Source organism: Thermobia domestica, chromosome 5 (genome assembly GCF_964235325.1).
Source record: "Thermobia domestica chromosome 5, izTheDome1.hap1.1, whole genome shotgun sequence".
Taxonomy (NCBI): domain Eukaryota; kingdom Metazoa; phylum Arthropoda; class Insecta; order Zygentoma; family Lepismatidae; genus Thermobia; species Thermobia domestica.
The window spans coordinates 293595114-293608148 of record NC_137458.1 but is presented as its reverse complement, the minus strand read 5'-3'; the positions used below and the strand labels follow the sequence as shown (position 1 = coordinate 293608148).

The 13035-nt window shown below is 33.4% G+C and overlaps 1 protein-coding gene across 2 annotated transcripts in view; it reads right to left on the bottom strand.

Annotated features, from left to right (window-relative positions):
* The window catches only part of LOC145686700 (sphingomyelin synthase-related protein 1-like), a 49594-nt gene that overhangs the window by 9504 nt on the left and 27055 nt on the right, over positions 1–13035 (bottom strand). The window contains exon 5 of one of the 2 annotated variants that reach the window (XM_081760253.1): positions 7688–7759. The exons of the other annotated variant lie outside the window; for it this stretch is intronic. Coding sequence (XP_081616379.1) covers positions 7688–7759 — 72 coding nt within the window. The remainder of the gene's footprint in view (positions 1–7687; positions 7760–13035) is intronic. 2 annotated transcript variants of the gene reach the window in all.

Here is a 13035-nt window from a genome sequence, read left to right as displayed (position 1 = left end):
TTCGACATTTCTATAACCTGCAAGAATTTTCTGGAATCTGTGCTGTGGCTCACTGCAATTTTCCCCTTTTCGCATGTTTTGGATTGCTGCTGCAATGTAATTCCCGAATTCGAAATCCTACAGTAACAGTTCACCTATCAGACGCTCCTGAGCATTCATCACTGCTACTAAGAACTGCTGAAGATACTGACAGAGTTACAGCCTCAGTGTTAGTCCGTTTGCCACACTACCTCTTACGCCAATTTGATCTTACACTTACGATCTATCACGGAGTATACACGCGCCTGCAATTTGAGCTGTGGAAATACTGCAAGACTTATGACTCAGCCTTGTAATTCTGCGCCTATAATTTACAAAGCTTACCGGAGCTCAAGTTATAGATATAAAATAAAATGATATATCCACGAATTATTTAACCAAAGAAGAAAAGAAAGAAAAAAGATTGTGCGAAAAGGAATTTTAAGAACCCTTCAAATGATTTATTGGAGTAAAAATTTCAATTGTGTTTTGCTTTTAACAAAGTTTGAAAGAGTCTTTTCTCTCTATGGACTGAAAACTTAAATATGAGTCCAGGAATCAATGTAAATATTCCTTAATTATCAGAAATACATACAGTCATCGAAACGTCTACGATACAGGTACTTAAGTGGAGTTCAAGGTTAGTACTTAATCAACAGACATACATCCTCTCAGTTAATTTAGTTATTTTGAACATAATTAAAACAGAGGAAAAGAAACTGATTATGACATTATCTGAGAGCAAATTGTCTTAATACGGATGCGTTAGAGAGAATGGAAGATGGTAACAGTAAGCATTGGAAGAGAGAACAACAATACCAGTAGTAGTTAGAAAGAGGAAAACGAACTGATTAGGACATTATTTGAGAAGAAACTGTCTTATAAGGGATGTGATAGAAGATATGGAAGAATGTGAGAGTAAGAGAGCTGGAGGAGGAGAAAACAATATTGGATATAGTTAGAGAGAATAGAACTGGTTAGAACATTATTTGAGAAGGAACAGTATCCTATGGGACATGTGCCTAAGATGAGATGGAACAAAAAAGAAGGGGTGGAGGACTACATCTGATAGAATATCACGATGGATTCTTTTACATCACGACGAAAAAGTAAACTGAGAGCATATCGCAGGACAGCTTCTAACCTGTCAGTGACGGAAAATACTTCTGATGGTGACATTTAAAATTTAAATTATAGTAAATTGTTTATATTAGTAGTTGTTTTATAGTACAAAAAAACTTACTCAGGATACGTAAAAGCATAACCTTAAACTTCAATACTGCAACCGAATTCTATTGATTGATGCCCAACTGTTAGAACGTTACAAATTACCATTGACTGAAAATATTCTATATCCACCACACTCATTAGCCTCCTGGAATATTAACGAAGGGAAACAAATGACTGCACTACGAAATTATCTTTATTAAGGTTTATTGACTAGGCTATACCCTAACTTTTAAGACTGTTAGCAAAATTCTCAGGATACATGCTTACTTATTTATGAATTTTTAACAGTGCACTACCATACATATTTCTTGACACTTTCATGATGATTGTGTGAATTTATTTTGACAATTGAACAGTCGTTTTTTGGAATGTACATCGAGTTTTACTTTCAATGTTTGTTTCCATCGATTGTTTCACAAGTTATTCTGCTAACATCCTCAAGGTAATGTGAACATATTACACTCACTCACTATAGTATTTTTATAATGATTTTGTGTCACAATCTAGTGTTGGTTGTGTGTCACTGCTGGAAATTTAATGTGTGTATCTTTTACGGAGGTCGAGAGAACGATTACAGTTAAAATAAAACAACATCGCAAATTCTTAAAAACAAGAGAATTGCTTACATGTGAAAATGCCCTAATTCACTTTACTAATTCATTTGTTTATATAAAGGGGTTTGAGGAATCGTGGAACACATTGATATTACGGCGATACTTGTACATTGATTATTATAATTCAAGCACGGAACAAATGATAAATACGCTTATCTTGGAAGTTGCAAATTACATACCAACTATTAACATTCGAATGGTTTATGCTTCTTCAACGGAGTAAGAAGAGAGATCAAGTTCGCGTGTGTTTTTCTGTCCGGAGGCAGGTTCCAGCTCAGTTACTTAAAGAGCCAGACTGGGCATTCGTTAGTACAGCATTGATAGGGTGGCTAATTTCATTCTATGTGATTCTAAAAGAACTTGAACAAGTGGAAATTAGGGAGTTGGGTGAAGGAGTACAGAAAATTGAGTTTATAGATGCCACGCATTGAAGAATTGAATAATAATAGCAATGTAACTCAGATACTCATCTGCACACGCTAACATTAACAAGGCTCTCTGATCTTACAATAAAGTAGCCAGATCGCTGACAGAGGCTTTTAAATCAACTTCATTTTTGAAGTGTAAGTCTAACTAGGAACACTACTCACACATGATAGTTATAATTAACATGAAATTAACAAAATGAAAATGGAGCCATAATATAGAAATGCACACTTAACTACAAAATAGATCGAATTTCACGAACTTGTACACTGTTCCTTTATGTTAAGTTCTGCTTATGTCTGAAAACAATCTCCAAAGGACTTCAATTCAAAAGCTAGAAAATAATGCGTGTTTTACGATAGCAAGTAGAATAGAAGAATTTAAGTGAATATCTACGCAATAAAGATTTTTTTCAATGTTGCTTTACAAATTTCAACATTTCAGCATAACCCATATAGTAATACCGTAATAGCAAGGCGATATATAAATGCTGAAAAAACATACGAACACTATACAATACCTTGCACAAGACTGTCACACGAACTCAAACAGAAAGACAGAATAGAACTGCAAAGACAACATATTTTTCAAATTCACGAAGGCTCACGAATTTGTGCTTTATTCACATGCCCGCTTAACATGCAACATCAAGACATATAATACGAACTAGAACCACATTACGGAAGACACAAAAAAAGACCACAATTTTCTCCTTAAAAAGCCTGTATATATTATCATGAGCAGAGCTATTTGATTTGCAGTATGCTTTGTGGCATACTACTTTTACCTTGATTTTGCTAAATTTTATTTTATTTTTTTAATGCAGAGGTATAACAAAAATTTAGATACTGAAATATAAGTAGTAGAATCTTATGTCTCACAAGTGAAAGTAATTTCAAGGGCGCTTTTACGTCATCCTCCGAACGGAAAATGTTTGCCTTAAGATCCAGAATGGTATATCGTCCCTGTTTGTCTTTTAAAACCTAAGGGAGTTTATCGTACACAAATGTCTTCCCGAAGATTCAGTTACAGACACCCAAGATGTCTTTCATTAGAAGCTGAGGATTCGTCCAGTGGACAATTATGCTTAAATACAAATTATTTTATTTATCTTACCTTTAACGTTTAAAAAATCCTGATGTAATTTATATTAAAAAAAAAAAAAAAAGAACTTTCATACTATTTTATGAATAAATATTAAGCTAAACTGGGGACTCCGCAGTCTAGTGGTTAAAGGGTTGGACTCATGTCCCGGGTTCGATTCCCGGCCGATGTTTCCTAATTTTTGGCGTTCACCCAGCGTCGTGAGGCAAACTGGGTAGTTAAGTGACGGCCACTAGGTCCAGAAAGCTCCCGATAAGACTTTTGATGCAGTGGGCTGATCACGTGCTCGTCGTTAGGTTGAAAGTAGTTCAGCCGGTTGCTGACAGATGGCGTTGGAGCGGCTCAGGTCTTCAATATGAGCTGTTACGCCAAGTCATTAAACTAAATTATTAAAAACCGTAGTTGATTTAAACTGACTGACTTGAGCTTATCTAAGAAGCACTTTTAATAAACACCATCTTTCCCACAGTCCGTGCTTAGGGTGTACTCAGGATAATTTTAAATTTTTAAAATGACAGATAAATATTTACACAGTTAACTGTTATCAAAATATACATAAGATTGAACACAATACTTATAAACCTAAGGTCAATTTTTATTACTTATGGTCCTAATAAATGATTTAAGCTTACGAAAGGGTTTTAATATCTCCTTCTAATGCGACGAAAGCAATAGGGATAAGAAAAACTTCGGTTTGGACGTATCTCTTAATAACTACTGAAATGAATGAACACCTAAAACTAATATTAACGGTATCTTTTTTTTCTTTTTTTTTTTCCTAATCAAGTATTATCCCGTATGCTTATAGTACGAAGCTAGGCTAGAAAGATGGATGATAAATTTGGCACGATAAATCACTTTCTGTCCTCATTCACACTTTGCGAATTATCAGTATATAAACAGAAGGCATATTAGGTATTTTAAAACGCAAATAGTATTGTAAGTAGTGAATGCGAAAAGTAAACAAAAATTTTAGGAATGATAAAAAAAAAAAAAGGCATGCGATCTTGGCCAAAAACTAGCTTTTGGATCAGGGGCCACAAAATTTTTGAACGGCCCCTCAATCGAGTTTTATATATATATAAATAAACGGAATAAGCATCATACTGAGTTAAGTGATAGTCTGAGTTTGGCTCCACTATAAGTAGTTCTCCTGATGTAAAGCCTACAAGAATTTTTTTTTCCTGAAATATATTGGATCTTTTGATCCAAATACAGAAAACTAATTTATTGCTTTAAAATATATACAAAGAATCGCAGTCTCGTATAGAAATGATTAAAGTACTAACTGAATAACGTACCTCATTTTCCACAGCTACGGAAAAGATTAACTTTCACCTTGTTACGATCAAAAGAAACAGGTGACCAATATTCTTGGATACTTCGCGAAACATATGGTAAAAGACAAATAACAGATTTGAAAAATTCAATACAGTAATATGGAATTCTGCTTAGTGATAAATGAGTACAGGAATTTCAGAGAGAAAAATGTGGTCAATATTCCCCGGAAACAACTTTGTATCAGAGTTAAATTGAAAAAGAACAACAAAAACAAGAAAGGATACGAAGTAGTACACTGTATATATGGAACAAATAGCATAAATACAATTGCATACATATATAAATAAATTATCAAACAAACAAAAAATAAATTAATAATTTCGACTGATCATCAGAGACTAAAGACGCATGCCTCAAAAATAACTGTATTAGTATATTTTAATATATATGTAGTATTCTCATTTAATAACACATATGAATCAGAATCCAAAAATTCAGGGCTCCCAAATAATAATAGTAATGAATAGAACAACAGCATATACAAACAATGTTATCAGTCTCCCCCCCCCCCTTTCAATTACTTACTCAACTATCGATAAAAGCGTTGTACTGCTTTAAGTAAAAGAAGTGATAGTAACAGAGTGTATATAAATTTGTGGCAGATACTGACTGAATTTAAAAAAAATACAAGGTTTCGTGTAACTTCCCGTCTATACACTTGAGAAAAAAAAAATTTTGCTTGCAGTAGTGTTTTCAATGACTCATTAACTACAGTCGTCTTCTTTCTAAGGGCTAGAAAAACTTTGCACATAAATTCTTAAATCAAAGTAAACTAATGTTGATCTACAATGACTGCTCCGCACGGAAAAGTTGCATCTACATTTGCCTTATCTATCCATCATATGATATACGTAACACCTGCTTATCAAGAAAAAATTATTATTACTATTATCATTGCTTTGTTATTTATTGTTCTCAATCGATCAGCTAGAAACCAATAGTTTACTACAGTAGTTTACCACAACTGTTAACTAAACTTCTGAACAATTTAGACTAACTTTTATTATTATTATTATTATTATTATTATTATTATTATTATTATTATTATTATTATGACTGAATATTTACTACGAGATGCTTAAGAGCAAATTATTACGGTATTACCTTATCAACTATAGCAACTGAGTCGGTATTTAATGATATGAGATATTGCTGTTGATAATTAATAGCGTTTTCCTCAACAATTACATTATTCAAACAGTAACACAACAGTAAAAATACACGAATCGGCAAATAGACAAATAGACAAATCTACTAGCTTTCATACAGTGGGACATACTATCGTGTCGGCAGCAGATTCGACGAACAGGTGGCATTCCTTTGCACATTTGATTGAATGTAGCTGAAAATGGATGTTGACCATGAGTACTTAATTGTTTTTTTATAATTAGATGTCCGTTTTCAGTATAAGACCACTTCGTCACGACGGAACTCGTAAGTGTGTGATGTTAGTGTTTTAATGTACCGGAGACAGAAGAGTAGAAACAGACATTTCTGGATTTACCAATCATTCTCGATTACACACCAAAGTTTTTCTCCAGTTTAAATAGAGGAAATATCAAAATCGGAATTAGTTTCTCAGTCTTTGCTTATGTGCTCCGAAAGAGAGCAACAAAAACTCCGTATACTGAGATCTATGCTAATAAATCAATATCATTTTCTTATAATAAGAACTAAATGCTGAGAAAATTGGTTTTCCCAATATTCTTTTTTTGTGTCATCTATGCAGACGCTACGTATGAACAAGAATATTTCGCATGTTGTGTACACTCTGATTGAGAAGTATGGGATAGTGTGTGGACTTTGTAAAAATTCTCGCGAGAAACTATGCGCCGAATCGACAAGTGACCGACACTGCCTGGGTTCAGTATGTGCTATCCCATTCGTTGCTACTGGGCGATAATAATTAGATTCCACAACATTGTAACATGATAACGCAAACTTGAAACGGAAGACAATTATAGCCTTGCTGTCTCTGTTAAGTATGATATTTTTTGGGTTCTATTATTAATGACAGCCAGTGGGTAATTATATTTGTTCACAACAATTAATTAATTCCAACAATGAATGGGATTAGAACAAAAACTCCCAAGGATTAAATTCTGTATATTGTCACTGTCTATTGTTGGAAGAACTTTGAACCGAAGAACAGTTTGCATAGAGCTCATGATAAAGACAGAAATTAAGGTAAAGCAATTTAGCGATTTTTCTTGGGAGGGAAACAGGAGTACTCATCATTTTGATTCCATGCGAATGTTTATCGCACGCAAATATATCAAAAACGGATAAGTAAAAAAAAACTTTAAAGGAACGCGACAATAGCAACTCGACGTAGCAAAAACTGAATTTAACTTGTGTAAATAATACGCTGATGTATTGCAATACATCCTGTGAATATGGGTCTCTTAGCAAACCACGGCACGGTGCGACGAAATTTAGATGAAGTTGATTGCGCTACTGGTATATATTTGCTGTATTATACAATAGCTTGGAAAATCGTGTATCTATGTACATTTACAGGAAGAACTCTAAACTTCGAAAAAATTAAATGGTTTGTCTATTTGAAGTTTCTTTTAAAAGCCAACTTTTCAAAATATTCTATTTTCAGGTAAAGTTAAAAGGCTTTAAAAAGATAAGCTGATGGTTATCATACAAAAAATTGTACATAATTTTCATTTCTAACTTTAAAATTGATTTTAGTAGGAATTTTGATTAGTTAAACTTGTTTTATGTTTCATCGTGCATTATAAATTATACTCACGATGTAATTCAAATCTGACGTTAATTTTAAGTTAAGACAAAAAAAAAAAAAAAAAAAAAAAAAAAAAAAAAAAAAAAAAAAATTCAACAGTTATAACCACTCCCAAAAACATCAAAAAATAATTATCAGATCAAGACATAAAGAAACCTCTTTAGTCCAATGATCAGCCATGACTGTTGGTTAGTGAAATACCTCTACTTTGTCAGCTGCAGGTGATCCACTTTGTGTGCTATCTCTGAGTCGCTCCGCCCCAACTGATAACACCTGCAAGCATTGAATACATACTCTCACTCAGGTCCCAACCCCATGCACACAACGTCCACCCTACTATTAATAAAGGTATCCTTTTCATCCTTAGGAGTACCATACTTGTTATCCTTTCTCGTCTTATACTAAATTTGATTGCACAAGGTGTTTCGGTAAATTTGTCTCACATACAGCTTTTCTAAATAATTGCTAGTTTATACCGCAAGTATATTTACATCTATATATATATATAAACTTAAAATGTATAAATATATATTGCAGTTTGAACATTGTAATACAGATTAACTATTTACTGCACTGTAACGCATTATATTGTATTATATTATATATATAAATTCCTGAATCTTTAAGCTTCTACAATGATACATATCTAGATTTGCATAGTTAAAAACGTATAACCCTCTAACACTGCCTAATAAGAAATTGTTTCATTCTGCCTAAAGTACTTTTTTTTAATCATGAATAAGGAACATATTTACGGAACCGTCTACGTCAGGATGGGCAGATGCTCGTCTTATAAGGCAGGCGTTTACAACTTTAAACCGGGTGCGATTGCTTGGCTCGCTGTGGTTAGTCGTTCGCCTTACGTAATGCACATAACCTTTCCGAAGAAGATAATGGAATGAGTCCAATAAACGCGACAGACAAGCCCACCTGCCAGTTGTATCTGCTGGTGGAAGGAACTTTCTTAGCGAGGAGTAATTTACCAGCTATCTCCAGTATCGGTGTCAAAGCGATAAGGCAAGCTCATATCCCCCTTTGGGTGCCAAAACACCACAAGATACTGAGTTTCACGGTATGATCCCAACCCGGCAGAACCCAACGCACATCCGGGAACCCCTTAAAAACATTGTATTTATTCTCGAAGAACCACTTAAGCTAGACAGCGCGAAGTTATTTGTTTGGCTTACTTCCAAGCAGATTTAAACACCTTCTCTATTTTTCTCCCCCTCCCCCCCCAAAAAAAAAACCTTGACTCAATTTATTTACACACGTATTTTTAAAACAAGAAATGCAACTTGTTTCGTGCTTTAACAATGTTATAGAAATTTATATCATATTTTTCACTCTTCAAAATTATATATCAAAATTTTACAACATATCGTTATTTTTGGCTCTATAAGACACTTGAAGGAAAAAAAAGTTTTCAAGGAACTGCTGACTGCTGAACGGTTGGGTAGTTACATAGTAGCTTAACTTATAACAATCAAAAGGAAAGGGAAGTTTTACTTCCCAAATGCATCTCTCCAATGTTTAACTGGATGACTGGACATTTGTTACCCCTTTTCGAAACTAAATATGCGCCAAATTAGAAGTACAGCATTCTATTACATCACTTTAATATATTCCATTCCTCGCGTAATTTTTGTGAGATCCTGTTGAGATAAATCAATTCTACACCGGTACTGATTCGTATATCACACTCACCAACAGGGCCACACACAAACTACAAGAGAATGGAAATATATTACAACGATGCAGAAGGGTGCTATATTTCTACACTAATTAGATTATGGGGGAAAAAAATTATGATGATAACAAACGTTACTGACACAGTCATCCCGTTCAACACAGAAAAGACACATTTGATGAGTAGAACTCTATCCCTCTGATTGTTACAAAATGTGTCATCCAAACTTTGATATATAATTTCCTTATAGTAATACTCAACAAAGAGCAATTCTCGAAAACACTGAATACTTTAGATCATAGAATTCCCAGGTGCAAAATTTTATGCTATGTTAAATTTTTACAATATTAAAAAGATATAGAAACTATTTGGAATATTAAGGACCCTTTTAATTTGTTGATTAGCAATCAATAGAATGGTTAAGTGGATCCCAACTAGTAATATCACATCAGTAATCAATTTTTGTTACTTTTGGATCTCTATCAACAAACTACATCATATAAAATGACGAATAGGTAATATGTCAGAAATAATTTCACAGAATTACTAAACGTGAAACTAAATAAATAATAATAACAATAATAATAATAATAATGGTTACTGAGATACTAAACACGAGACAATTCACTGAAACATCTTTGCCTTGCTGATTCAATATACGTTTAACCATTAGATGATCTTTATGTATTAGTGTTCCATTAATATAAAATTAGAGTGATTCAGTAAAACAGCTTTGTATTTGAAATTTTTTTTTTCATATAATTGGCGAACCTTCTCGTAATCACGATAATTGGATCACATCACATTCAACAAGGACCGCTTTTTATAAATGCATCTGTATTACACAGAGAAGTTAATGTAAAGGATTTAATGAAGTCTTGTATCTTCCAGCTAGATATCTAGATAAAAATTCGAAATCAATTGATTTAACCAAAGACAACATGCAACTACATCATTTCTTTTCTTTTCATAATATTATCATTGGAAGGTTAACACATCACACGAAATCTGACTCTAATTCTTTTCAATTAAGTCATATATTACAAGCCTGCATGAACAAAATAATATTGTCTAAAATACTAATAAATCTTAAACAGTTGATATAGTTATAGTTTTTCCTTCGTTACTGTGCTAGCAGCTGAAATTTGACGTCCTCATTTTTACCTTTCTATAACACTTTTCTCCTACTTACTGACGAATTACTTTTCCTTTTAATAGGCAGCCTACTCCAGCAATGTTTTAACTTCCCTTTCAGTGTATCAAACTTAAGAAATTTAAAATAATATTATTCTATCTTTGCGAAAAGAAAAATACTCATTATAAACTTAAACACTATACAAGTTAAACGAAGAACATTTATCCGTCACAATACGGCATTCACAGAACATAATGCAAACGCAATTAATTATCTATACTTGTACCTAGCATATTAATATTAGGAATTATTCTATTGGTGAATCAGTTGTTTCGTGATGTACGCAAAATTTTACAAACTAGTTCATTAATATCCATAATAAGCTAAATTTTTTCTTATATATCACTAAAGAGCATTTAGTTTCAATGTTATACCTTTGCAATCGTTTTAATGCCAGCTGAGTATAAATTAACAACTCCACTAAGCCGGGGACAATTTTTATTTTTCAGTAAATTTAAATACTTTATATATATATATATATATATATATATATATATATATATATATATATATATATATATATATATATTACGAGAACAGTGGTGCACTCTCGCGAGAAGCTACAGGGGGTCAAGGTCATCCCAAAAAGCTAAAGAAAGAAAAAATACGAAGAAATAGTAGTTTGGATTTCAGTTTCTTTCAGTAGTAAAGTTATATAAGACGTAAGCCTACAGTTGAGCCTGGGATTCGAACCATATGAGATCTAGACCGGAAACAAACTCTTGTTTTCTATGTGTTTTCTATTGAACCCATGCACGCTTACCATATGGTCACGAGGGAACTCAATCGTACACTGTGTAAAGAAAGTCCGGGAACACTTCATAAAAAATATTGTAGACAAACGTATTGTAAAAGGTACTGTAGCATTATAAATTAACAAAGTACATCATTTCAAAAAGTTGTAAGTTTTTCTCATTGCAGGTGTTACGTGGAATTCCATATATCGTTGCTAGGTGGTATCATAATCAAGAGAGCGCTTTCTTGAGCTGAGAAGGCTTTTTGCGTGCTAGAATTGGACAAAACAAAGAGTGCAATGGATGAAAAGAGTCCAACGAAAATTTAGGATGAAGTACCAGAAAGCAGCACCAACCAAGAAAGCAATCTACAATTGGCATATAAAGTGTGTTGAAACTGAGTGTTTGTGTGTTAAAAAGACAAGTGGTCGGCCAGGTGTAAGAGCAAAATGACACTGAACGAGTGAGAGAAGCTTCACAAAGAGTCTGAACTTCACGTGGAGTTGGAAATGTCAACAATGAATGTGTAGCGTGTCTTGTGAAGAAAAAAAACATAAAACTTTACAGACTACAGTTAGTGCAAAAGTTGTACCCTAAGGACAAAGACCAGTGTGATTTTTTTTTTTTTTTTTTTTTTTTTTTTAAACGAAACTGTAGAATTTGGGGAATAGAAAACCCACGTAACATTGCTGAACATGAGCGAGATTCTTCGAAGATTTTCTTTTTTTTTTGTGTGTGTGTGTGTGTCATATTTCGTAAGAACCTTTATGGTCCTTTCTTCTTTGAAGAGCAAACTGTAACTGGACAGTTCTTCCTTCAGATATTGTAGAACTGGTTAATACCATTGTTGTACACTGAATCAGTGAGTTTTGTCCTTACTTAGACACCCCCCCTCCCCCACTACCAACACCACACACACACACATTTTCAACGTGATGTTAGGGCATTACAGAAGAACGCAGAGCTACCCAATCGATAGATTGGTCATGATGCAGCAACCGACCAATGTGTGCTGAAATAGTCTCCTTGGTCCTCCGATATCACCCCTTGTGATTTTTTTATGGGCTTATGTAAAGGATCTTGTATATGTCCCTTCACTTCCACGTGATTTTGTGGAAATCAAAAGGAGAATTGAAGAAGTAGCAACCATCGTCTCGGAAGACATGTTGGGCAGTATGCGGCAAGAGTTCAATTATCGCGTCGACATTTGTCGGCTCCAAGTTTCAAAATTACTTAAAATCTCTTCTGCAAGATATTATATGAAATTTACAAAGGTGTAAAATATTACCAAATCCAGATAAAGCAGAAACCCTGTCTGTTAAATAAAATAAATCGCACCGAACTAGCCAGGAACTAAAATTCAAACTACTGGACTATCACGCACATGAAGATAAGTTTAATTTCAAAACGTTAAATGAACAAATTTACAAAAGTGATAATCACTGTTTGGGAAGTTAATGATTTTGTTTAACGTCATTCGTTCTAATTTTATTAGTATATTAATTACAGTTGTAATGAAGTTAAATATCAAACAAATTTTGATATAACATTAACATGGAATCTTATGATATACTTCTAATTGGGGATCCCAGTTAATATCATACGTTGGATACAAAAATGCCAATTAGCGTCATTTCAGTTTATAGCAGAATCATACTAATGCGTAGAGTAAAACTGGAAAACAGCTTCAGATAATACGATAGTACCGTCTAAATAATTTTTTTTCCTTTTTCAATTATCATGGCAGAAGTAGTAATACAATCTTACATAGCTTTCTTTTACTTGCATTTAATGTATTATTATTATTAGCTACCGCCGTAAGCATACGAACGTTTATAGTTTCACTCCAGGTGTGTGTATATATATATCTATCTATTCAAATGCTACAATAGCAACAACGGTTATTTGTGATTTCACGTTTAACAGAAACAAA